Source organism: Topomyia yanbarensis, chromosome 2 (genome assembly GCF_030247195.1).
Source record: "Topomyia yanbarensis strain Yona2022 chromosome 2, ASM3024719v1, whole genome shotgun sequence".
In the NCBI taxonomy this organism is placed as follows: domain Eukaryota; kingdom Metazoa; phylum Arthropoda; class Insecta; order Diptera; family Culicidae; genus Topomyia; species Topomyia yanbarensis.
The window spans coordinates 169,262,763-169,290,071 of NC_080671.1; the positions used below are offsets into that span (position 1 = coordinate 169,262,763).

The following is a 27,309-nucleotide window of genomic DNA, read 5'->3' on the forward strand; positions in this document are numbered from 1 at the left end:
ACATTTTGTCGTACCACCGTAACACTTCTATTACGTAATTTATTAATGGTTTTGAACTAACTCCCTAGGTGTTAAGCGTTTCTTTGGTTTACGAATTCTGATTGTCACTGTTTTTTTTTATAGATCCTCTGGTGGCTTGCCTGGCTAGGAGTTACAGACTTGTCAGACACATCGGTGTCTCACATTAGTGAAAAGGTATTCATCATATTGGAAGACAAATTTACCGATACCGTCACTAGGTTCATAATTTCTTTGTTGCTCGCTGCTCGAGAGGGCTTGTTTGAAACAGAAATTATTACGCTTATTAGGAATTCCAATTTGGTTACCGGTGAGTACTGATTTAATAAACTGTTTCATACTCGAGTTTCGCAATTTATTTGTAGACTGTGATTCAGGATGATGTGTAAGGTAGACGCTTCATTATCCATATCATTAGTAACGCGTTTGTGGAAAGTATGATTATTCTCACATATATTTATACTGTACGAATAATGAAAGTCTCAAGTAAACTTATCTTGCTATGAGTGTGGCAACTCTGGTTTGACATTTACCCGAAGATTTTTACTACGTCGGGGGTACTCTTTGAGAGCATCTTGGATATGCATTTAAATCAGACAGAATCTCGAATCGAAGTGATAACATTTTTATTACCCTCATTAGATGAAAAGAGAAAAGTATGTTCTTTATCATTCCTTATGTCATCCGTCAGGATAACAATTTTGATTTAAAGGGAAAATTACTAAATTTGCTCATATTCATTATAGAGTGAAAATGTTTTGGCAAAGCATACTATTCACCATTGTTTATTTAACAGCAAATTTTATTTGCTGCCATGTTTGTGAATAGTTTAGATAGGTGTAGAGTATTACTTTCTGGCTAATCACAGATAATTCAAAAGCACCAGTCACTCTCGCTGTGGAGGATAACCCAAACGAGCATTGCGCTCCACCAAAGAGTCAACGATAGATAAGTCGACAGGATAGCGATTTTTATTTCGTCCAACTAACTACAATAGTGTCTTGGTTATTTTTCAAATTGTAACTTTTCTCAATTATAACAGATAACCGGACTTTGACCTGCGGTTCGAAGGATCTCCACAGCAATCAGCGTCGCAGTATCCAGTAATGACTAAAACGTTGCATATCTCAGCCATTAGCTTCAATTTGTAGCTACGAATCTTATGCAGGTATTAAACCACACGTTCCAATTCAATTCAGTCGGTTTCCTTAGGCTTGCTGATCTGTCTGCTTAGAATAGATACACTCTCTGCAATATCCGGACGTGTATTCACTGACACACGCAGGATCGCATTCACCATACTGTGATATTGCTCATTCGTATCCATGAACGAACTACCCACTCGACAATGATAATGTCCAGGAATATTCTAACCCTTTGCATTAACAAGACCGAATCGTTTCGCAAGTACATTAATAACTACGTTCGGATCCAGGCTGAAGTTCCCTTTTTCGTCTCTGGTTACTTTTAGGCCGAGAAACTGACTAATTTCTCTCAAAGACGTCAACGAAATTGCCCTCTCTAGAGATTCTTTTAACAGACTGATCTCCTCCTGAACCGGACTTGCCACGATCATATAATCGACATCAATTAAGAGGTAGACGAATTCACCATCGGGCAACCCTTTGCGAACAGACACGGATCGGACTTTGACTGACTGCAACCAAGCTTCTTCAACATCGTGCTGATAGTCTCGTTCTACAGCCGTGCCACCTGTTTTAAACCATAAACGCTATGCTCGACTCGATATACGAACTTCTCCTTCTTCCTTGAATTTTCCATGCAGATAGGCACTCTTAACGTCCAGATGATTAACGAAGAATTTCTTCTGACCGGCAATCGTTAGCAGAAATAGCAATGTTGTTTGAGTTGCTACTGGAGCGAAAACGGTATCAAAATCGACTCCGAATTTCTGAGAGAAACCTTTCGCTACAAGCCGGACTTTGAAACGGCATACATTTCCAATACTATGATGCTTTTTCTTATACACCCACTGCTAATTGGTGTGCGGCCTACAGGCAGTTCGACAAGTTTCCACGCTCTGTTATTCATTAGTGACTGGCATTCCTCAACCATCGCATCTATCCATAATCCTTGTTCGGCACCAGCAATGGTTTCTTCATAAGTTGATGGATTCTGCTGTGAGAGCATAGCAACACCAACGACGTAGTTTTCCAATCCCGTTGGCAGAATGCCTCTGGTGCTTCGCTTTTGATCTCGCACTGTCGCTTCCGTTTGGTCGAGCTGTTCCTGTCCCAGCCGAAAAAAATCCTCTTCCTTCGAGTTATCCTGGTCTCTTGGTTGCACAGGAGCAGCATTCCTTTTTTGGTTATTGATTATGTCGGTCTTAATCTCAACTTCAACAAGTTCTTCCGCTCGGGCAGTGCACCAGATTTTGGCAGCTCCTCCTGAAGCTTCGCAAATCGAGCATCTCGACTAATGGTAATTTCACCTGTATTCGTGTCCAGGAATCTATAGGCCTTTCTATAATTATAGTAATCCATGAACAACAGTTTCTTGGCCTCACTGTCTAACTTCGACCGCTTTACGTCGGGGATAGGAACAAATGTGGTACAACCAAATACCTTTAAATGGGCTAGTGTTTGTTTCTAGCCATTCCACCTTTCGTAAAGTGTTCTATATCTCAATGCCGCTGGATCCCGGTGCTGAGCTTCTCTGTCCAGTCGAGCTTCCTCAGCAACCTTCAACACGCACAAATTTCCACGCGGTTTTGCAATAGCTACTATTTTGCCTTGCACAGAAGAAATTTCACATCGCGAACCACTGAATTCCAGTTTCAGTCCTCTCTTCACCAGCTTTCTCACTGATATGAAGCCACTGCCCAGCGAAGGCACGTATAAAACCGCTTTGAACGCAATGTCCACCAAACAGTTCTCGCCGTTTATACATTTCACAGTGCCCTATCCGATTCCACCGGACATTGTCTCTGACTTATCGGCCAATAGCACGTTAACATTCACACTTATGTTTAATTCATCGAAGAACGATTTGTCGTTTGTCATGTGGCTAGGACACCCACTGTCAACGGGTCCAGGGTCCACTACATTTCCTTCCAGCCACAAAACAAATCACCGATTCAGTCTCTTCTGCCACACTTTGCAATTTACACTTTTCTACACGTTTCACGCCACTACCACCCGTACCCTCTTTCGGCTGTTGTGTTATGGTGTATGATTTCGTCGAAAATGTCGTAAACCATTCATAGCACACCGTTTGACCAAGGTGTTTGGAGTTAGAGAATAAAAGCTCCTTTGTTTCAAAATTATTCCTGCTCTGAATCTTCATGCATTTTCACCCACGCCGCTCGAGTGCTCTCGTCGACACTGATACACGTCAATCAGCTTTTGGTTTACCAACTTCGTTGTCTGATCGGCATCCGGTTTACTTTCGAGTGCGGAAACGAGGCTGTCATAACCTGAGGTAAAATTTGATATATCATCGTGTTTTTAGTGAAGTCTCCATCTCCTGTGCCAGCCAACTTGACGAAAAACTCATCAAGCTCAAATTAATACTTCTCAAAATCGCTACCTTCGCTCATATTAACACTACAGATACGACGAAGCAAAGCCACATTCGACTTCATCGAGGTCTTTTCGTGAAAACTTTTTAGCTTATTCCACGCATAGAGGTTATAACCCATTCGCCTCTTTTCGGGTTATAAAAATCTCATTTTGGAAAAATCTCGAACCCTATGTGCGGGTTTGGGAATCGAACCCAGTTGAGCTGCGTACAAGGTAATCGATTTACCAACTACACTATGCCCGTCCCTAATTGTAATAACTTCAGTTATGCGGATAACAGTAATAAATATTAAAGATGATAGTGACAATTACAAATCAAGAGTTATAGCTGCTCATAAACGTTGTTTCTTGTTAACAACATTGATAGAAAAGGTTGAAAATTTTAACACGACCAATTTTTTCGTTTGAAAATTTAGCGGTTTATGTTACTATAATGACGGAACCGGTACCGGTACCGGAAATCCCGGGAATACCGACCAATTTTTTGTACCGCAAATAAAAATAAGTACCACTAGTTTCGCTACTATGAAATTTTTTTTAAAAATAATATAGCTACAGCTAGAATCTGACGAGAATCAAAATGTCATCATTTCCGGAAACCAATCCGGGAAGTGGGAGGGGCAACACACTATAAGTAAAAACAAAACGCGACAGTAAAGTTGTTGTTATCTGTCTTCAATTCTCCAATCTACACTGGACATACAAAAATGTTTGTAGGCACAGCACTCAAAAGCGACATATAGTTTTGTATTGGATATGTTGCGACAGGAGCGCAAATTTGAAACGGCAATATACTCATGCACGGCAAATGTAATGATTGCTTCGTCTTTGCGAAACTGTGAGAATTATAACAGAGGGAGCAGTGATTGTTCATATATGTGTGCTTTCAGATTCTGTACATATGGTTTTGTAGCGTGTAATTGTAAACTCACAAGAGACGAGCTGGAACCTACCAGTAGCAAACATTTGTACTCTTTGTTGGGGACATTTTCTCTCCTGATCAAACCTTTCAATGCAGAGACCCATTGCAAAATTTTGATCAGCTATGTGGCATAATAAGTTTAAAGGTAATATCTCCAGTTGTACTGAACTGAACGTTTTAACTATTTAGCTAAAAAGAATTACGATGGCTTCGTACGTATTTACAACGAACGGAACATAACGGAGACATGATGCTTTTTTGTGAATTTTTCATAAGCAATGTTCGGATTAGTTCCCAATATTCGCTCTGCTCCGACATAATTATTTTTGTGGCCCAAGTCACGTCTGTATTGAGTTTGCTGTTTAATCTTTATCTATAAAAGAAAGAACACCGATTTTTTCAATGAAATCACGATTTTTGATGTTCAATTTGACTATTAATTGGGTCTCATTTTATTTCAATCGAATGCTGCTATTTTACCGGTACTACCAGTATTACGGACTTCAGTACTGTAGTACAGGTTCTCGCCAGTAAAGCTCGGTGCTAGGAACCCTAAATGTGGCCCCAAATCCCATTTTGTTTTTAATTCATAATGCAATACAGGATGAAAAGCTTTTGTCATTTAACCATAGTTTTGACAGTTATTAAACAATCGTTTGTCTATTGTTCTACTAGGCTCTACAACCAAACTATGGACACATTTTTGCTGGAAAATGGGACCATTATTTCTGCACAACAAAAACATTATTATGGTCGATAGAACCCTCCGAGATGTAGCCGGCAAGCGATACGAAAGTCACATCAAGGATGCACACAAAATATTATACGACTACTTTGAAAAGCAACCGAACAGTTACACCGATAAAAGGGGAAAGGACACGAGGTAGGTTCCGTTTGATATTACAGTGAAGGATATTATAATGGTTTGTTCTTACGCCTGTTTAGTTCCAATATTAGAAAATTCATGGAGCTGCCCTATCACAGATACAAGATGGAAGCGAGTGATGAATTCTTCGCTAGGTCGAGTTTTCTGACCGATCTGAGCTGGATTCACGAGAAGCTAGTCGCAACCGGTTGTGTTCATTTATTAAACGATATTTGTCTAGTGAACTTAGGCGATAGCAGTAGTAAACCTTCGCTGAGTCACCTTGTGCTACTACAACAGTTCATCGAAGTCCACTTCAAGGCCCTGAATTATGATGGACAGCAACTGTATTCATTGCTTCATGCATATATTGATACAGAAGTAAAAGTCGAAGGATCGGTGTTTGCTGGGAACGAAGTCTTGAAAAAGTGGCTTGATTTTATTGACTCTAGTACAGTCACCTACCTACAGAAGCTGGAACTAAGTGAACCGAAAACGGACAGGAAAGACTCACAGGCGGAGAAAGTGATCGCAGGCCATGATCTAATAGTTAACTTGAATATCGACGGATACTACGTAATTTCGTTAAGCACTAACCGTGAGGAGATCTGCGTTTGGGATGTTGCAAAGTGAGTATATTTAGAATCAATAATCATTAGTTCCAAGCTTGATACACTTTTTCAGTTGTTCTAAAGTTCGCACGCTTTTGGGAGTACCGCAACCATCAGCGATCTGCCCGGTAGGAGATTACGGTGTAGCGGTTCTGTGTCGAAGGGAAATTCGGATTGTTGATCTGGATGAGGGAAAGTTCAAGGTTACCCTCAAGGGTGTTATGAATCAGAAGATGCCATATTTTGGACTGCACGATTCATCGCACCTAGTGTGTTTGTCACGTAACCGAATGTATGTAAATCTGATGAATATAGAGTCAGGTGACTGCGTCACTACGTTCAAAGCTGGTGAGGACAGATTCCTTAATTCCCTGCTGGTATCAGGAGATGGAAGGTAAAAGCTACATTAGAAGGTTAAGGCGTCAGTTATAGAAACGTCATCTTTGCAGGATTTTAGTATGCGGAGATGAAACACAAAAGCCATTTCCGTTGCTTGTTTGGCATTTATCCCAGAAAAAGCTTCTGTATGATCTAAGGATACCACACCATGACTTCATAACATCTCTATCGGCAATTACGCACGAAGGATCCTACGTGTGCGTGGTCGCCAAAGAATTAGCAGAACCTAGTCCTAACTTTATCGTAGTGTATGATCTGCAGAGTGGTACTCTGTTTAAAAAATGGAAACCGGCTTGCAACACCGTATCTCTGGCAATCTCTCAGGCAAATACTTGCGTCATCGCTGGGCTCGAAGACGCACGGATCCTGATATGGGATTTAGTTACAGGTATTAACTATGAAAATATATATTTTTTGGTTAACTATCTCATTTTTCCCATTAGGAAATTGCCGCTGCACACTAACTGGTCACTGCGCACCAGTTACTATTTTAAAGTTAGACCCGTCCGGAAAAGTTTTACTTTCTAGTGATAAGGAAGGTCGCGACATGTCTGTGCGGCTCTGGGAGCTGGACAGTGGAAACCCGATGGCTGTGTACACTCCGCAGGAAAAGATAACAACGTGCGAGATTTTAACTGGAGGGCGATATCTGGCAATCGCTCTCGAAAACAGAGCCAACATCGTAACGTTGAAGTTGCGGGGAGGAAACAATCAGGATGCGGAAAGTTCGGCCAAATCGGTTGTCTATGGAAAGCCAGAGAATACCGGAAAGGTGTTCGATTTAAGACAGTAAATTGTGTAGACAGTTGTTTTTGTTGAAGATTTAGTATTTATTGTGAGTTTGCAGTATTCAGGTACGAGCGGCGCACAGTGGTTTACGATTTTGAGGAACTTAGTTGTTTGGAGCCAAAACAATCTATAATTGTGAATTGACAAGCTCATTTTTGTTTCTTTAGAAGTTAGATTTTCTATAGCCCTTTTCAATTTCTTAAAAAAGGAATGTATTGTAGAGCATGTCGCAAGTATGGAAAGTTTTGCATCTACCTAATTAAGTTTCTCAAAATGTTTTTAGCCCCAGTGCACTTCTGTGCGGCGGTTTCGGACCAGAGTGCGAAGACAGACAACTACAAATGTTGGTCGCAAATATTATTTCAGAAAGCAAAATAATTCACAAGGAAATCTAAAAGATTAAATGTGTGTGTCAAATATTGGCTGTTGAAATGTTATAAATGATTCTACTTAGTAATGTTGCATAGATCACGTAAGTTGTATAGCGTCGATATTTTTTCTGCATTAAAATTACATATATAATTTTTACTGATTTCACTAAACTTTCTGGGAATGTAATTCCATTATAGGATCAACAGAAATGCTTGCCACAAATTGCTTGCCTGATTAGAGATTATTTTGCTAATCCTAAAATTTCCTCGTGTATCTTTTGTGGAACAGCCAACTTGGAAGAAAGCAGTATAGTATTTCCATTCCGAAAACTAGCAAAAGTCTGCCATGATGTAGGTCGTGTCGTCCATAAAAATACAACTAGGTTTGGTCAGTCATTCAGTGTTATGCTGTCGTGTCATTTCAACAGTGTTCCAAATGATCATATTGAAGTTATTATACAGCTCGTGAGGTGAAGTAGATTGATTATCGTTACGAAGGAAACGCCGTGTTGTACTGTGGCAGTTACCTACCGTGATACCTTGTTGGCTACAGCAAAATCTCGCCAATGCCGGCCATATCGTAGAGCTCCATCTTTGTAGGACTTGGGCGGCTTCCTTCCAGTTCCCCCGAACGTTCAGGGATCTCAGGTCCTCTTCCACTGCGTATAGCCACCGTGTTCGTGGCCTCCCACGAAGTTGGCGTCTTCTTCCTTGCTTCCTGCTGAATGTTGTTTTTGCAATTCTTTCTTCCGACATTCGTACCACATGACCAGGCCATTGCAGTCAGCCTTATTTTATCAGTTTAACAAAATCGCAGTTTTGTATACTTGGTACAACTCATGATTCATTCGTCTGTGCCACATTCCATTTTCGCACATCCCGTCGAATATTGTCCGCAGCACTTTACGCTCCAATACTCCGAAAGCTCTTCTATCTGCCTCCTTCAACCTCCACGCTTCGTGGCCATAAAAAGCGGCAGGGAGGATCAGTGTCATGTATAAGAGGAATTTTGTTGACATTTGCAAGTTGCGGGACCTACTCTGCTCACGTAGACCGTAAAAGGCCCGGTTGGCAGCTGCAATACGCCTTTTTACTTCACGTTGTCGTAAGTCACAAGTGTACCAAGCTACACGAATTCTACGACCACTTTAAACACGTCACCATCAAGCACTACTTCGGAACCAACACTACTACACCTGCCTCTCTCTTTACCTGCGACCATGTAACTCGTCTTGGCTGCGTTGATGACTAAGCCTTTCCTCGCTGTCTCCCTCTTAAAAGGCACGAAGGCTTCCACTGTTCTACGATCGATTCCAATTACATCAATATCGTCCGCAAAACCAAGGAGCATATGTGACCTAGTGATGATAGTTCCGTTCCTGTGCATGCAAACTCTCCTAATAACTCTTTCAGGAGCAATATTCAGCAGCAAATTTGAAAGTGTATCGCCTTGCTTCAGTCCATCTTAGGTCACAAATGAGGTTGAGATCTCATCTGCAATTCAAATACTTGATTTTTAACCATTACTTCTAATTTGTCAAGGTGACGGGGTGAGATTAATTCGATTGAGAGAACGATTGATTTCCAACATTACTCCTTCTTATTTATTGAAATTTTCAACGATTCAGTTTTCGGGATAATGCTTCTGTAATTCCACTGTTGAATAGTGATCAAATCCTCCACTTCGTTCGGTTAATTAGGGATCGAATGCTATAAACGCGTTGAAGATGGGCCATTTTGCAGTCAACTGCATAAAGAATGTTTTTATTGCGGTTAGAAAAGTTATCAGGACGCTTTTAAGAGGGCCAGAAATGTAAAAAGCTGTGAAGATCCGGTCTATGTTGTCAGAGAATTTTATAGATCGAGTGCTTCTTTCTTTCACTGTTATATAGAGGGCATATGGGATTTTAATATCCCAGGAATTTCCTAGAGCAGCGGTTCTCAATCTTTTTCGTACCACGAACCCCTTAGGAATCACCTTGGGCTGCTGCGGACCGTCACGGAGAAGCATCGATTTTGTGTGCTATCCATATGTTATTTTCAGTTTGTTCAGTTCATTATGCACTCGGAAAATAGATTTTTCTTCCCGGACTCCCATCAATGACTTGACGACCCCCTAGGGGTCCGCAGACTCCAGGTTGAGAATCACTGTCGTAGAGCAAGAGCTACTGGCTTCTGCTTTGTACCTGTACTTCCTCTAGCTGGTTTTCTTTGAAGATCTTGAAGGGGCACCCTATTGTGTTCAACAAAGCTTCAAAGAAGAAATAATCCTCCTTTTTCTATTGCTTATAGGTACAGCAGGATATGTTCCTTCCTGGGAGTTGTCAAGACGCATACATCAGTAGAAAAATTAATATACATATTCGTAGTGGTCAGAGGCGTAGCTGTCTTTAGCATTTTTGCAAAAGATCGCTTAGAGCATCCATGAAGGGAACACTTCAGTTTCTCTTCGCGCTGTTTGTACGCGGTACATGTCGAGGGATCATGTGGACTTTCCACACAGTAGGGACACTTTTCGACATTTCTTTCACAGGAAATATGCCCATGATTCCCACCACGTTTCCCACAACAAACCTTATGGCTACAGTGTGTGTCCTAGTTGTTTGCAATTACAGTGAAAATCCGTTTTTATCAGTCCCCAATTTTGTCAGATTTTTGACCCGATTTCGTTAGACAGCCAGTATTATAAGGTTATGTCTACGGACTAATGTTGTATAGTTTATCAGCTTCGGTTTATTAAAGTGAATGAATAAATATGTTTTGTCATTGCCCCCATTTTGTCAACCAAAAAACACACCAAAGGAGCTAATAAAAACGGGTCTTCGGTGTAGTGCAGTTCATGACTCGTGGCACAAAAAGGCTAACAGGCAGACAAACCTTGTTAAATAATAGTTACGTAGAGCAGACTCGGGAAGCTTACCCAGCAGTAGTCTGAGTTGGCCTAGGTTTTCTTCCGGTTAGCGGCGAGTGGTGCTGAATGTAATCGTTCAAGTATGGGGTTTCTGAAACGCGTTAAGTATCTCAGAGTCATCATGGGTTCATCACTAACGCGCAAACCCCATACTTCATACATCGTGGGTAAGGTTTCAAGACAGCTTGGGTTCATTTTACGAATAGCGAAAAACTTTAGGGACTGTTTAAAAACACTCTATTGCGCGCTGGTTCGTTCAACACTAGAATATTGTTCTGTTGTTTGGAATCCGTACCACCAGAGTGGCGTTGACAGAATCGTGGTTCGTCCAACGCCGCTTCATACGAAATACCAATAGGAAGAATGTATGATTCGGGAATAGATGACTAATGATTGATTTTGGTTCAACGGCAATTATTGATCTTGATATAAGATTTCAAAACGATGTACCGATTAATCTCACAAATACATCACCGAATAATCAAAACACATCTAGGTAGGATCATGGAAAAGCAGGTGACCAAAATATGACACACATTAGTCTGAACATTGCCAAATCGATGAAATATTGTTATTTCTAAAAATCCTTAACGAACAGATGCGATCAAACATACACTGTGTTAGTTTATGTTGGCGGAGAACATTATATTTGCAATCTGGTTGAACAAGTCATAACTAAACGTATATCGAATCTAGAGCGTCCCATGTACTAAGCTATACATCACCGAATTCAACTCAAAGTACGAACTTTGTGTAAGGGCTTTAAAACTAGCACAGCCAAACAACTCACTTCTTTTAATCATGCTATGGGCCAACAGTTCTGTATACAGCCATGCTTAGAACGCTCATTAACAAATGGATGATTTTGCTACAAAACATTTGTCATGATGAATCAGAACTCTGTGAATAGCTTCTAATCGGTGTAATCGTGCGATAAATTATTAGCAGAAATAAAACATTAATTAGTATCAGATCCACATTTAGTGTCGAAGTTTAGCAAAGCGGAAAGAATGACTACTATATCCAATAGCAACAAGCTAGCGTCACAAAAACATTCGAAAACAAAGAAATCAAAATAACAGATTCATACCTTTAAGAATGTGTCTAAACATAATCATTAGCGGTAAGAAATCTAAAATTGGTTTGCGCGTGTGGGTGAATTCTGCGATCGAACACCGAAGCAAACGATACAGCCGAATAATTCACTGAACTAAGCAGAAATATGCATACGATTTCGAGGGGTGTAGCAGTGTACAGAGCCAGAGCGTTGAATCATGTAGAATGACAATTGTCATTCTCACCTAAAGCACATAATTGTTAAATATTCATTTAATTAAAACTTAAACAAATGCACAACAACTTTTGTTACTACGCCAATAGCCGATGGTGGAAATGCTTGTTTCTAGTATTTTTACTATCTTCCTCATTAGAAGATGTTAGGCTTCCATTGTCTTTATCTGTTAGTGAGATTAATTTTTGAATCTTATAATAATAATTTAGGTCGCACAAAACTTGTAACTCTATTTCTTCCTATTCAGTAACAATTGCCAGTAATAATTCATACAGAGTTGATTGAATTTCAATGCTTATTTCAGGTATAATTTATATAAAGATAATAATTTTTTTTATCGGTTTTATAATTTCTTACACAATATAGACGGAGCTTTTCAATTGATAAAACTAATCTTGTGCATTTCTTTGATTATTGTTATTTTTACTATCTACCATACCAGTTACAAAAGAAGACAAACTACCGAACACACGAGTATAAAACTGATTGAGCAACCAAAAATACCAAAGCATACCTTAATTAAAAGAAGGGACAACTAAGTAGCGAAAAACAAAACCACTAACCAAGCTCATCTGGTATGAGGGATAAGGCTGGTCCTTTAAAACCAAACAAACAAAAAATCGTTAGGCAAACAATGATCGTAGTGTTTAATTAATAAAATCATAGCAACAACTGAAATGGTGAAGAGTTGGAAACACCCAAAAGCTACAATCAAGCCGTTACGTATAAGACTTAATTCAGTGTATTTTTCTCACTTTTCGAGGTTAATCCAGCAGAAAGAATGAAAGCAATGACCAATGCATTTCACAGTAGAGTCCGATCTTTGTTCCCCAGTCATCCCTGTTGTTATTGTACCAAAGTAAGAAACACACAAGAACAAAAAACAACACTCTACCAGATCAGTCATCTTTAAATCCATAGATGTTGCAAAAATCAGTTCATGTAACATTCTCATGTCGCTATACTTCAACCAGTCATAGTGGAACGATAAACCGATTGAGGTTGGTTTGGAAAGAGTGGGAGAGATCGCGGGGACGTAAGAAATTTGACCAATTAAAAACAGAATGCGACACCTCTAGTTGCAAATTAACAAACCATAACAGAACAGCTGTGCTGATGGAAAACGTTCAAAATCTAAGCCATTTTTGATGTAAACTCTTTTAAGTCATATTTATTATATTTGTTACTTTTAATTTGTATGTGTGTATTATTATATAACAAAAACAGAGATTCTGGGAAAATTATATATACAACAACAATGCTACCGATGCTACTGAAGTTGTCGAATTCTGTTGCGAAAGAAATTCCTTATAATGTTTAACTATTGTAACGGCACTTAATTAGCAAGGGCCTGGAAGGTTAGGTATATTTTCAATATTAAGAGCCACAGTACTCAAGGGAGAGCAAGGATTTGAAGGAAGAAAGTTTAGAAAAGCGTGGAATAGGGTCATATGAGCAAGCTTAGAGTTTCCCGGCGACTTAACCCTTTATCTGCTACTGCAGGAGTATAATGTTCGCCTTTTTATTTATGTGAGGATTTGTACTCACTCAAAAATTTGACAACAGTTGGATCCGTACCTACAACGCAGATTCCTACTACGCGAATTCCTACTGCGCGGTACCTGCTCATTTCCAGCAAGTTTAAAAAATTTTCATTCTGGCATATTGGCGGACCCGTATGTGCACTGAAAATGTCCAAAACCATTGATTTGCCAACAATCTTCCCTTCAATATAAAACATATTCCCAGAAATGTTATGTATTCTGTTTGTTGATTTTTCTCGGTGAAATTAAAAACGATACCAGTTTTCTTCGTCGTTACGTAACGTTTCGGCCTACTATGCTTCAGCCATCGTCGGACGCCTACAAACATTTATTTTGAAAAAATATTCACATTAAATTACAATAATTCACAAACGATTACAAAGCTTTCACAACACATTACAAATTAACGTTCAAACTCACATGAATTCACTCCAAACACACTCCATTCATGCACATCTTCTGCCGACTGACGAACGATTTGTCCTGTTCGGCTGTCTGCTTTCATCGTTATTCACACACTGTCGAAGCTTGGTTACCAGCCCATCGTACGTTGTACAGAACGTTCCGCATTCTCTCTGGAGGTTTACGGTTTTGTCTTCCCCCAGCATTTTGATATGGAACATTTCGGCCGTCGTTCTGCTCTCCTGGTTTTCTATTCGCTCAAGTATCTGCGTATTAGCGAAGTCGAAGATGTGTCCGACTTGTAGTGTGTGTTGTGATAGTCCCGTTCTGGCATCATTCTTCTTTGCGTCATTTTTGTGTTCCGCTACTCTCGTTTCCAGTTTCCTCCCCGTTTGTCCAATGTATACCTTACCATCATCTGTACCACAGGGAATCGAGTACACTACGTTCTTCTGTTTTCCTGGTGGAATCGGGTCCTTCAGTTTGGTAAAAATTCGATTTTTAATTTTATCTCTCGGCTTAAACGCAAGTCTTGTGTTATGTTTTTTGAAAATTTTCGCCAATTTTTCGCTGAGGCCCGGGACATACGGAACTGACGCGTACGTCACTTCCGTTGTTTTGTCTTTTCCAGTTTGAAGGCTGTTGTAATGTTTGTGTACTCGTTCCTTCAGAATTTTGTGGACAAACCAATCCGGGTAATGGTTTACTCGCAAAATGTTTTTAGCCGTTTTAATAGCTACTGGCCGGTTTTTGCAATCGGAGAGTTTTATTGCTCGATCGACGAGTGCAATTGCCGTGTTGCATTTATGCGAGTATGGACTTTCTGAATTAAAATCCAGATATCTGCCCTCGGATTGTTTAGGTAGCCATATCCGTTCAATGCGATTCTGGTTTCTTGTTAGCATCATGTCAAGAAATTTCAGCTTTCCATTTTCTTCTTCTTCAATGGCGAACTGAAGTTTACTGTGGAAACTGTTAAACGATGCTAAAATTTCTTGAATGTGTTCCTTTCTTGCCACACAAAAGCAGTCATCAACGTATCGGCGGTAGACCTTTAGTTGAATTTGGCTCTCTTCTAATGATGCTAAACATTGTTGTTCCAGGCGTTCCATTACCAGATTTGCCATGACAGGTGAAAGTGGGGATCCCATTGGTACTCCGAAAGTTTGTGCGTATACTGTGCCTCGGTGTACAAAAAACGTTGATTCCAACACAAGCTTAACGGCCTCCATGAAACTGTGTTGGTCGATAAATGTGTGCTTCGTTACCTCCTCCCATCTATCGTTCAAGCATTCCAAAGCAAAGCTAACAGGTATATTCGTGTACAACGACGTGACGTCCAAAGAGAACAGCATTTCATCCTCAGCGATCTGTGTTTCTGTTATTTGTTCCGCGAACTCAAAGCTGTTTTTGACATGATAGTCCGTTTTCCCGACAATATTCCCAATGATTCCAGAAAGAAATTGGGCCACATTGTATGTTGCGGATCCAATGGTCGAAACTACCGGTCGGAGTGGTCTGTTCTCTTTGTGTATTTTTGGTAACCCATATATTCGGGGTGGGTTACAGCTTGATGCTTTCATCTTCCTGTGCGTACGAAGATCGATGAATTTGCTGTTACGCCACCCATCCACTAATACACCGATTTTCTTCAGCACCTTAGTTGTGGGGTCTGATTTTATTTGTTTGTATGTGGTGCTGTCGCTCAGGAGGTCCGCCATCTTCCGTTCATACTCCTCTGATGTGAGAATAACGGTTTTGTTACCTTTATCTGCCCTAGTGATTAGCAAATTAGGGTTGTCTACCAGAAATTTCTTACTGTTCCTGAGATCTTTTGCTATCCACTCGTTTTCGTCATGTCTCGGTTGTTTCTTGTAGTTCATATAGTTTATCATAGCCGTGGAAACTTCTGTCCTTATTTCATCTGCGTTTTCCTTGAATTTTGCCGTTTTTTTCCAATTCCGATATCAGCTCAACGTAAGGGATGCTTCTATTATTTTGAACATTGAAGTTTGGACCCAGCTTCAAAGTTCTCTCCAGGAAATCGGGTATAGGAGTATTGGTGGTGTTTTCTATCCATTGCTCACCGTGGGTAAGCTCTTCAATTCTCCGGTTTTTTAGCGATTGGATTTTTTGTTTCTCTCTCGCTCTCGAGGAATTATATACCACCGTTGATTTGTTGCCCACCATTTTCTTCACCCGCTGGACATCCACTTGGTCGAACCTGAGTTCCATTCGATGGAGATGGTGGGTTTTCAATCTTCTCAGTTCAACCAGCGTCCGCTTTGTATCGGCGACCATTATGCTGATGATGCGAATTTTTTGCTTGAACAGCACTTTATCCAGCTCGCGTCGGGATCGGTCCATACTCAGGTTGATTTGCACTTTGTATTTTAGGCAGGTCGGAATCACCTTGTTCTTTCTGCAATTCAGCAAAAACTTCATGCGATTGTTAGATTTTGCAAGCTTGATCGATGCCTTCTGGTACTGTTGCATTAGTTTTCTGCCAACGTAGCCATATTTATATGCGATTTCTTTAGTGATACTTCTGGTTGTAAGGTCAGGTCAGGGGAGGGAGGGTAGACAAGGATGTCAGGGGAGAAAATTATTAACTTTCAGTTTAAGCCATCGGGGATCAACAGCATAGATTACAGACTCGGGTGGCCTTTATCAGGAGGAATTATGTACTGGGACGCCGGGTGGTCCTCCTAGAGTCGGCTGGGGTTCCTCCAGACGACATCGTTGTACGGCTCAGAGACGGATCGGAAAGACTTCGAGTTGCACGTGTGATGTTTGTGCTGTAGGTCCCGTATTTGTTGGTTCATGCGACAGAGATGTTTGGTGTCGCCTTATAGTCGCATCAAGCCTTCGTACAGGCGGAAGAGAGCACTACTGAGAATGATAAAAATGAAAGGGGCAATTTAATTCTGGGGAGACGAGGGACGTATAGAGGAGATCGCGGCTTGCCATAACATCTCGAACCGGGACGTTATGTGGTCTCCCCCGGGCCGGGAGGGTGTCCATTAGAGTGGCTCAAATATGACATATTGCAGCACAGCACTTTTTGAGTTCCTTTTGTGGTCCCAAATGCCTGTGCCAGGTTTGGAGCGGGCGGTTGCTTCCCGCGTTTGCGCATTGCGTTCAAAGTTTGTATGGGATTTTATATCGGGAAAGACGAAAAACCAGCTTTATAAAACTATAGTCTAAACTATAGTTAACAACTTTGTCGAAGACGGTAACTAGCTACGAGTTTTCAAAAAATAGTTACAACGGTTTTAAAAGTTATGGTTCAATCAAAATGCAGAAATTCATTATTTCTTCCAACACTGTTAGTACACCACGACACCGATACTTTAAACTTAAATAAATGAGAATATAGTTACCCCAGAGACTGTCCATTAGTCGAGACCTGGAGTAACTGTACTCGGTGCACGCCCAGACAATATGCTCGATATCGTGACAGCCGTCGCCACAGGCGCAGATACCACTATTCACGAGCCCAAAATGCCAGAGATGCGTGTCGAGCGTGTAATGATTTGCCATGAGTCGGGACATCACTCGAATGAAGTCACGACCCACATCCATCCCCTTGAACCAAGGTTTCGTCGATACTTTAGGGACTATCGAATGTAGCTTCCTAGTTCATCATTGCTCCACGAGGTTTGCCAACTTTGGAGGGTACTCTGATGAGTAATACTGAAAAATTTGTTGAAGGTCTTTCATAAACGTCACCTTCTAGGACACCCACCTTAGCTAAGGAGTCCGCCTTCTCATTGCTCGGAATGGAGCAATGAGAAGGAACCCACACCAAGGTAATCTGGAAAGATTTGTCAGGTAAAGCACTCAGTAGCTCCCAGTGGACCCTTCGAGGTTCGAGGTCCGTCAGTATAAAAACATCTTAGAGCTGTCGACTTTTCGAAATTTATTATAAAACATGTTTGGAACCACTTACGGAATTCCACGAATTTCGTCTTTCATGGACCTGTCGAAGAAAACAGTAGATTCAGAAGTAGTTATGAAATGCACACGGTTGGGATTGTAAGAAGGATTATCATTCTGCGTCATGTAGTCAAAGTACAGGGACATTAAACGGGTCTGTGAATTGAGCTCGACAAGCCTTTCGAAATTTTCAATCACCTCCGAATTTAAGAGATCGCATCGAATGAGCAATCGATATGAGAGTTCCCAAAATCGATTTTTCTGCGGGTGAACGCTCGACAGGATTTCGAGGCTCATCGTATGGGTTGGCCATCAATAATCTAGAACTGCAAATGCAAGATATTTGGAACCAATTTTAGCAAAAATTTTACCTCTTTGCATTCATCGTGTTATCTGTTCGAATCGGAATTTGCTATGTGACTGGACTCCACAACCCGTAACTCCGGAACCGGAAGTCTGATCGGGATGAAATTTAATATCAGTGTCAAGGAACGCAATACCTTTCAACTGATTAAATCAGTTTAGCCATTTCCAAGAAACCGTTATTCTGAATTTGAATACTTCCGCCGGGGCTTCTGGAACCGATAATGGTGACCAATGTGGCCAAAGAGATCTTGAATGGCTGTTAGTGATTTAATACCACCGACGAACCGACGTGCCACATGGAACAAAAATGCGTCAGATGTTGTTCTAATTGTTTAAATAAAAATACGTTGTTACACTAGCGGCATCTGTGTAATGGTTCGCGTGGTAGTCTTCGTCGATAAAACAACAAAACGCAAAATCCAAAGTATATCGACGTTGTACCAGGTATGTTAGAATGAACAAATTATCTTTTATTCATGTTAAAGATCGTTTTTCCAGCTTCTTATTATTTTTTGTATGCACTATTTCGTAAACTGTCCGTTAAAAGAACATAAAGTAACAGAATAAATGCGTTTCATCGAATTCTGAATGCTATTTTGATGCATATTACCACTACATATGCAGCTGAGAGAATTGCACCCCTTCTATAATATTCAAGAAGCCTGCCGTTATTCAAACATGGCGGAGCGATCTCTCACAGTTTGAAAGTGGCAATCGCTTCATTTCAAAACAATCGTTATTTTGTATGGGACACTTTTCTAATGCTTCTGTCACGTCGGTTCGTTGATGCTAATACTACAAATCGAAGCAGTTGTGGTCACATTTTGGAAATTTTTTTCACCATTCTACATTCATCGCAGAATTCGTTAAAATCGAGATTTGCTATGTGGTCATACTCATCACCCTGTAATTCCGGTATCGGAAATTCAATAGTAACCGATGGGAACGTTGTACCTCATTTGAGTACGTCATTTGAGACTGAGTTAGACAAAATCGGTTCTGCCATCTCTGAGAAAACTGACATTTTTGGTGACATACACACAGACCCCCATACACACACATAATACACACATACATACGCACACACATACACACAGGAGCAGCAGGGGCAGGAAGGACAGGAGTTGACGGGCTTAACGAACCCCCCCCCCGGGACCTACTGCTAATTGGGCTAGGATATGGTGAGGTTTGGATTGGGCTCTACTAATCTAATCTAATCTAAGATCTTAGCAATAAAAGCTTTCTAGCCCAACCGGAGTGCCAATCGGCACATCAGGATCGACGCTAGTAACATCCTGATTATCATCCATGGCGAATGACAACGGACAGGACACGGATCACGAATACGATTATACGGATCACCATTTAGTTGGTGGTACTAGGTTCGATTGGGGCATTCCCGATTTACGCCGATCCGGCTCTGAACATCACTCGCCATGAAGGATAGTGTCAACCCTTACATGACCTCCCTGCTGCTAAGATTTTGGTAGTATTGATAATCATGGGATCACGAGAAGCGACTATGTGCAGCGAGAGGAGATAGCGGCCCGGAGTTGGGACCCAACAATATGGATACATCCAATAAAACAAATAAGGAGGACGCGATTGCGTTTGCAAGAAGCGGTAAGTTGCAGAGATCACCGGTTACGCCACTGGTAGCCACAGCGAGTACCAGCAGCGGCTTGGTACAGAGTGAGCCACGATGAAACCAACGTGAGATAGGATTACCGAATCGAGTGTTCACCTCGAGATCAGGTAGCCACACCACCCAGAATGACCCACATTCAAGAAGTCGTACTTGACGGAGGTGAGGAAAAAGGTCGATGAGCTCTACGAGTTCGTGAAGGATAAGCACAATGTGCACAACAAGGTGCAGCAGCTAGTGACGAGCATCAAATCGGCCGTAACAGCTGCTAAACGCGAGCAGAAGGCGCTCTTGAGAGCTGAATCAGCCGAAAAAGCTCTGATGGAAGCCGCAGAACACGCTACGGCAGTAACTGAGGTGACACCGAAGAGTTACCACAATACTCGCTCGGTCAAAAGAGTGAGGGACTCGCCGGGGGAGCAAGAGGACCCGAAAAAGCAGAAGAGCGAGCTGTAGGGCTCTAGCGACCAGAGAAACGTTGGGAAAGACCGTGGTTGGCGCATCGTAGGAAGCCAGCAAGCGAAGCGGCGGGAACGGAAACAAAAGGAAGAAAAGAAGAAGGAGCAAGAGAAGAGAGAGAAACGGAAGCCTTCTCGGGAGAGGTACAAGGTCGATGCACTGATCATCGAAGCGAACGATACGACGCCCTACGCCGCTCTCGCAGAAGTTTTAGTAGGCTGCTCGATTCGTAGCAATCATCCCCGAATTTTTATAATTAAAAACAAGCGTCTCGGAATGCTTCGTGACAGGTTTGCTATTCGCCGCCAGGTGGCACGTTGAGAGTGTAGTTTCGATGTTACACGTAATGCTCGGCGGGTGGTTATTTTGCCGATCTTCTATGCGACGATGTGTTATGTAGTAACCGTATTTTCCGACGAGGGGCGCTCTGATGCGTACGCGCAGAGTTTTTGGCTTTACGAGCCCCAAGAAAAAACCCACGTTGGCGCGGGTTTTCATTCTGGTCAACGTGATCGATTAGGTAAGATAATCTCATTTTCTGCTTATGTCTTAAACGCTCTAAACAAATATTGACAAGTTTAGCGACAGTCTCCACTTAAGTATTATGATCAGTCTTGGGAAAACAAAAACATTTTCCTTCTCGCTCAGTCCTATTAGCGTTTGTAACTGACCTTTAAGCGTTTGGGAAAAGCGAAGGGGAGTGCGTGGAGCAGATCTCGGTGATATACATTTCCATCCGCGAGACAGCCTCCCTATGACGGATAGATGGCACTGAACGTAATGCTGTCAGTCGTATGCATAGTGGGCTAATTGATACGTTACAACCTGGATGGCTGACGTCAAGTTGCAGCTGACTCATCATAACACCGAGGTAGTGCTGGTCAGCAACTCTAAAAAAATCCTGCGTGTCGAGATCAACGTCGGAGGACAATCCATCCCATCGATGCATTCACTGAAGCAGCTGGGTGTGATGGTTGACGATCGGTTAAATTACAACAGCCATGTCGACTATGCATGTGGGAAGGCTGCGAGGACAACTATCGCATTGGCAAAGATCATGCCGAATCACGGAGGAGCAAGAGCCAACACGAGACGTCTCCTTGCGGGTGTCTCATCCTCAATATTGAGGTATGGCGTACCGGTCTGGGCTGCTGCGCTGAACTCAAAGCGGAACCGGACGAAGTTGACAGGAACATTTCGCCTAATGGCTGTTCGTGTCGCGAGTGCATACAGAACGATATCGTCGGAGGCGGTATGCTTAATAGCCGGGATGATTCCCATCTGCATCACTCTGGCTGATGACGTGGAATGCTACCTGCGGAGAAATGCACGTAATGCAAGGAGACTGGTCCGAGCGAACTCGTTGGCTAAGTGGCAGCAAGAGTGGGACAACGCGGCGAAAGGGAGGTGGACCCACCGACTCACCCCAAACATGTCTGCTTGGGTACATAGGAAACATGAAGAGGTGAATTTCCATTTGACGCAGTTTTTGTCAGGGCACGGATTCTTCCGGAAGTACCTGCATCGGTTTGGCACACTTCTTCACCCCTTTGCCCGGAGTGTGTGAACGTGCAAGAGACACCGGAACACGTGGTCTTCGAATGCTCTAGACTCGAGGATGTCCGAAGGGATATGCCTGGTGTGACAGTGGAACATATCGTCGAAGAGATGTGCCACGACGAGCATATCTGGGACGCTGTCAATAGAGTAGTTACAAGTTTACTCTTCGAGCTGCAGAGGAAGTTGCGAAGGGATCAACAAAGACTAGAGCGCCGCCGGGAAACCACAAATCGGGTTTCGGGAGAAATTCCGCCGCCGGGGAACTCTCTGACGGTGTAGACTGGGTCCATCGCCGGGATCAGTTGAGTAGTACGCGATATACCACCGGGTTTCCGTCGTCGGGGCGCCAGTGAGCCGGACATCAGGCTTCACCGGAATCGCCAGGCCCGACCTTGACACCCTACCAGGTAGCTCGTGAGTAGGCTAGATTCATCGCCGGGGATTAGACCGAGTAGACCGTGTCGAATAGCTAGCAGTGGGTCGTTGGGGCGCCAGTGAACCGGAAGCTACGGTCCACCCAGAATAGCTGGATGAACCTCAGCACCTACTGGCTGGCCCGTTGAGTAGGGTAGGTCCACCGCCGGGGACTAGACCGAGTAGACGAAGCGGTGAGCTAAATGGCTCACAGAAAGGTACATCGGTGTCGGGAGCAATCTACCGCCGGGGAATTCACGTAGGGTAGATTCGCCGCCGTGGACTACCCAACAGAATCGTGACAAAAAGGAGCTGCATGGCTCACGAAACAAACACCGGTTCCAAGAGAAATTCCGTTGCCGGGGAACTCTCAGTCGGAGTAGGATAATATCCGAGTTGATCTCCATGAATCTGGGAGCTAAATAGCTCAAGGAAGTGGGTATCGGTGTCGGAAAAAAATCCTTCGTCGGGGAACTATCGGTCGGAGGAGGGTGAGTTCACCGTTGGGGACTATCCAAGTAGATAAGTCCGGGAGCTGAATGGCTCACGGGAACATGAGCTAAATGGCTCAATGAATCAACACCCAAACGGGGACGAGAGCTAAACGGCGACGTAATAGATGGAGCCAAGAAGCAAGGGAAGAGTCGAGAGTTAAATCAAAGCTCATAGGTCGAGCCACTCCATGAACCAAATGAGGCTCCGAGATAGAGCAGAAGAAAAAGGTGCGACTAAATCACAACAATCCCCCCACGAACTAATACGAGGTTGTAGTTCCGTGGGGAAGAAGGGCGTAAAAAGTAAGGATTGTTTTAGTGGTTAGGCACGAACGTGAGTCGTGAGTCCAACACAGTGCCAATACACTACAGTCCAGGCTTTTGAAGTTTTTAACCCTTACTTTATAAAAAACCTGTTTTAATCCACCTAGAGGTGCAATTGTGCCTTTCTCATTTCTCCAAACTATGATTTAATAGCTGGTTCGTACAATATAACATTATGGAAATGTCTTTCATTCTTATTACACTTGGTAAGTATATATAAGAGCACCTTTTTGCATTCATCGCGGTATCGGTTTGAATCGGAGTTTTCTATGTGATCGCACTCCACAACCCGTAACTCCGGAGCCGAAAGTCGGATGCAGATGGAATTTAATATCAGTTTCCAGGGACGCAACACCTTTCATTTGAGGCTAAGTTGACCAAATCGGCCTAGCCATTTTCGAGAAACCAATATAACCGTTATTCTGAATTTGGATGCTTCCGGATCCGTCGATGGTGGCCAGTGTAGCCAAAGAGACTTTGAATGACTGTTGGTGACCGAGATCTACAAATTCAACAGTTGTGTTTACATTTTGGAAAAAAAATTCACCTTTTTACATTCATCGCAGAATTCGTTAGAATCGGGATTTGCTGCGTGATCGTACGTATCACCCTGTAATTCAGGAACCAGAACTCGGATCCACACAAAATTCAACAGCAGCTGATGGATCTTTTATTCAAAATCAAGTTTGTCAAAATCGGTTCAGAAAATTCCGAGAAACCGATGTGGACAAATCAACAAATTTTGATTTGTAACCATACTCTTCAACTCGTAATCCGGAACAAGATGTCGGTTGAAAATGAAATTCAATAGCAACCTATGGGAATATTATACCTTTCATTTGAATTTTAGTTTGTAAAAATCGGTTCAGCCATCTCCGAGAAACCGATGCGGATATTTTGTTAACAAATCCGCACATACACCCATACATACATACATACATAAATACATGCATGCATACATACATACATACACACATACACAGATATTTTGCGATCTCGGCGAACTGAGTCGAATGTTATATGAGACTCGGCCCTCCGGGCCTCGGTTAAAAAGTCGGTTTTTGGAGCAATTGCACAACCTTTCTATATGAGAAAGGCAAAAGAATAATATTTAATTAGCTTAATCAGCATGAGTTCAATGTTATCTTCATGTGATTATAATTTGGAAAGGTTGGTGGAATGGGTTTGAACATGTAGGGAATGGGGGGTTAGTAGAGTGGGAGTGGAGGATGCGTCAAAAATCCTTCATCTTATTTCGGTATACGGGGTGGATGAAGGAAATGCGGGCGTGAAGGTGGTCCAAGAGGAGGGGAGTGATGAAGGAGGGAGGTGTAAGGGCAAGGCGGAGGGGGGGGGAGGGGCGGCGCCGCAATACTCAACTGCATATTTTGCCTTCCATTTGAGACTTGGTTTGAGAAAATCGGTTCAGTCATCACCGATGAACCGATGTGACTTTATTTGTGGAATATGCCCGGAATTCCGGACTTCCGGAATCGTCGATAGTGGACAATATATTCAAAGAATGTTTGATTGGCAATCAGTGATCTAGATCTGCGATTAGAAGTAATTTGGTGACCATTTCAATAGTTTTTACCCTCTGAGGTATTACGATTGTACCGATTTATATGGGAAATTCCAGTGTATCCTTACTAACACCCCTGTAACTCCGGAAGCAAGAGTCAGAACCGAATGAAATTCAGCAGCAGTCAACGGTATTACTGTATCTTTCATTTGAAATCAAGTTTGTAAAAATCGGTAGAGAATTCGTTGGGGAATGGGTGTGATATTAGCTTAGGAACTTGGCGGGTTCCCCGGGGGCGTCATGAACCGTCATAGGTGGCCAATGTGGTCAAAGCTGCTTCAATTGATCATTAGTGATCCAGACCCGTAAACTAGAGTAATGTTACATCAATTTTAATATGTTTTACATCATTTGACCATCATGGTGGTACCAGTTTATATGGGAATTTGCTGTTTGACCGCACTCTTCAACCCGTAACTCCGGAACCGGATCAACTAAAAATTCAATAGCAGCTTATGGGAGCGTTATACCTTTCAGATGAAACTAAGCTTGCGAAAATCGGTTCAGCCATCTCTGAGAAAATTGTGTGAGTTTAAATGACACACACACATACACACACACACACATACACACACACGCACAAACATTTGCCGATCTCGACGCACTGAATCGAATGGTGTATGACACTCGGCCCTCCGGGCCTCGGTTAAAAAGTCGATTTTTACAGTGATTGCATAGCCTTTCTTTATATGAGAAAGGCAAAAACATGCACACACAAACATTTGCCGTACTCGACGAACAGAATCGAATGGGCCTCGGTTGAAAACTCGGTTTTCAGAGCAATATCAATACCTTTCTATTGAGAAAGGCAAAAAGGTTTCTGCATATGGTCCAATCACCCCATGCAATGTGGTAGGTGTTAGCTCTACCGAGACAGATCAGAATGACAGAGACCTAGCCGTACATTCCGAGGCCATTTTCCAGTCGGCAAGTCCCGTTCAGTTATAATACGTTTACCATTATTGTGCCAGTATTATAATCAAACTTTTGATTCCTTGCCACGAATGCGTGTGCAAGGAATTGACGCGTATTTAGTGTATATTTTATCTGGGTTTAATGCATTAATTTCTTATTTACAGGTATTTACGGCTATCTCAGTCTGAATATTCTAGGCATACGATTTAATTGTAGATTGCCCGACGATACGGCCATTTTTGGTGGCCAAACGACTCCAACAAAAACGGCAAGACTAATTTTTTCCTCAAAAAAGGCCACCAAAAACTCCAAATCGTTTGCCTAGATTGACTGATAAAGCCATAAATACCTGTGAACATTCCGTAACCATTCGACAAACATCCAAGCATAACCTTAATTTCTTGTTTGAAAAATTTACTGTTTGAATACAATACATATGTTCAATTCTAAAACATTAAATCTTTGGATAATCTATTATCGAGTTAAGAACAGCCGACCGTCGGGAGCGTTATCTACAATTTAGATTAGCCCTAAATGAAAAAATGCGAGTTCAAGAACGCGAGTTTTTATCAGCAACCTAAATTTTAATTTTTCTCGACCTGTAGTAGTCAGATTGAATACCGTAAGGATATCTAAACAATTAGCTCTATTATCTGAAATGATAATAATAAGGTACTGTTTGTATTCGAGATGAACACTTAAGCGAGGTAAAATTAAAGTTAAAAACATTTTGAAAAATTCGGTTACTTAACTTGGTTTACAGACACATTACCGATTTCGCTTGTGTTGTTGTTATCATAAATACTTGTCACAAAGAAACTAATATTAAAAAATTCTAATGGATGGAAGAATTAGAAAAAATAGGATAGATCTCATCAACAATGCTGGTCGGATGTTCTCACTGGCAGCGTCTAGAACGTAATTCCGGTGATGATTCAACCTGCAGCTATATCAGAACATTCGTAGAGAACTCAGGTGTTCCGGTTTTAGTCTTGAACTCTTCGTGATATGCCGTAGGCGGCAGCAAATGTCGTGTACATATAGCAGTTTAACTGTTCAAACACAGCTCCAATTCAAAATGTTTTTGGAACAATCCAATCCAATAAAGTTCGCTTGCCTGAGTCGTCAACGCTGAAGCAACCTCTTACGCAAACCTTTTCTTGTGTTTTCAGTTCAAATAGATTTTTTTTACATTTTTACACTATTTTTCACATATTATATTTTAATATTATGTTAGTAAAATTTTTTAGTAGTGCTCTAAAACTTGCGTCAACGTCAGTAGACGCCTACCTGTTTTCATAAATGTTACAAAGTGTCACAAAATTCACGTAACAAAATCTTTTTTTTTTCTCTGGTAAAAACATGTTATGTAATATTCTAGCTTACTCCCCTTTTCCATATTTCATAATATGACACATTCTATACTAACACCCATCCTCTCCCTAAAAGTGTTATGCAATGAATGGTCCCTTATGCGGAATAACTTTTAATTTTATTTTGGCGGCGCATAAATTTTTCATTTGTTCAGGTAATTACCAAATATGGATATAAGTCTTTTCTCGCTATGCTACATTACCATCTTTTTGAATATTTGATCAAATCGTTGTTAGAGTTGAGCACATTCAGTTTCCAATTTATCAAAAAATATCTTGCGGCGATAAATTACGAACAAACGGTAAACTACTTGCACGACTAGTCGTACCTAAGAAGTTGTAAGAATATATTTTGAAAATGTACGAACCGCTTCCGATCGCACCGGCTAAGATGCTCGATGGGGGTCGGAGAGATCGAGCTGCCGATAAGCATGCTCGCACCGGTAGCAAACCAGTCAGTCGTTTTCAAACGGTCTAGCTGCCGAGCTGTCTGCATCAAAAATTTCAGCTGCTTCGAATAAAAATACCCATCGCGATTTTTTTTTATAAGCCGAAAAAGCCCGCGAAAACAAC

At 41.8% G+C, this 27,309-nt stretch overlaps 2 protein-coding genes across 16 annotated transcripts in view; one reads left to right on the forward strand and one right to left on the reverse strand.

Moving 5' to 3' along the window:
* Nucleotides 1-12,997, forward strand: part of LOC131682080 (uncharacterized) — a 75,820-nt gene extending 62,823 nt beyond the window's left edge. For all 15 annotated transcript variants that reach the window (XM_058963274.1, XM_058963284.1, XM_058963288.1 and 12 more), the window contains 6 exons: nucleotides 124-328; nucleotides 5,158-5,365; nucleotides 5,428-5,976; nucleotides 6,032-6,352; nucleotides 6,408-6,745; nucleotides 6,801-12,997. In XM_058963274.1, coding sequence (XP_058819257.1) covers nucleotides 124-328; nucleotides 5,158-5,365; nucleotides 5,428-5,976; nucleotides 6,032-6,352; nucleotides 6,408-6,745; nucleotides 6,801-7,150 — 1,971 coding nt within the window. In that variant the 3' untranslated portion in view covers nucleotides 7,151-12,997. The remainder of the gene's footprint in view (nucleotides 1-123; nucleotides 329-5,157; nucleotides 5,366-5,427; nucleotides 5,977-6,031; nucleotides 6,353-6,407; nucleotides 6,746-6,800) is intronic.
* Nucleotides 12,998-13,503: 506 nt separating this feature from the next.
* On the reverse strand, nucleotides 13,504-15,569 carry LOC131682082 (uncharacterized). The gene is made up of 2 exons (XM_058963289.1): nucleotides 13,684-15,569; nucleotides 13,504-13,581 (listed from the first exon to the last, which is right to left on the reverse strand). Exon 1 carries the CDS (start codon nucleotides 15,558-15,560, stop codon nucleotides 13,710-13,712), a length of 1,851 nt encoding a protein of 616 aa, XP_058819272.1. The 5' UTR covers nucleotides 15,561-15,569; the 3' UTR covers nucleotides 13,504-13,581; nucleotides 13,684-13,709.
* Nucleotides 15,570-27,309: the final 11,740 nt, after the last annotated feature.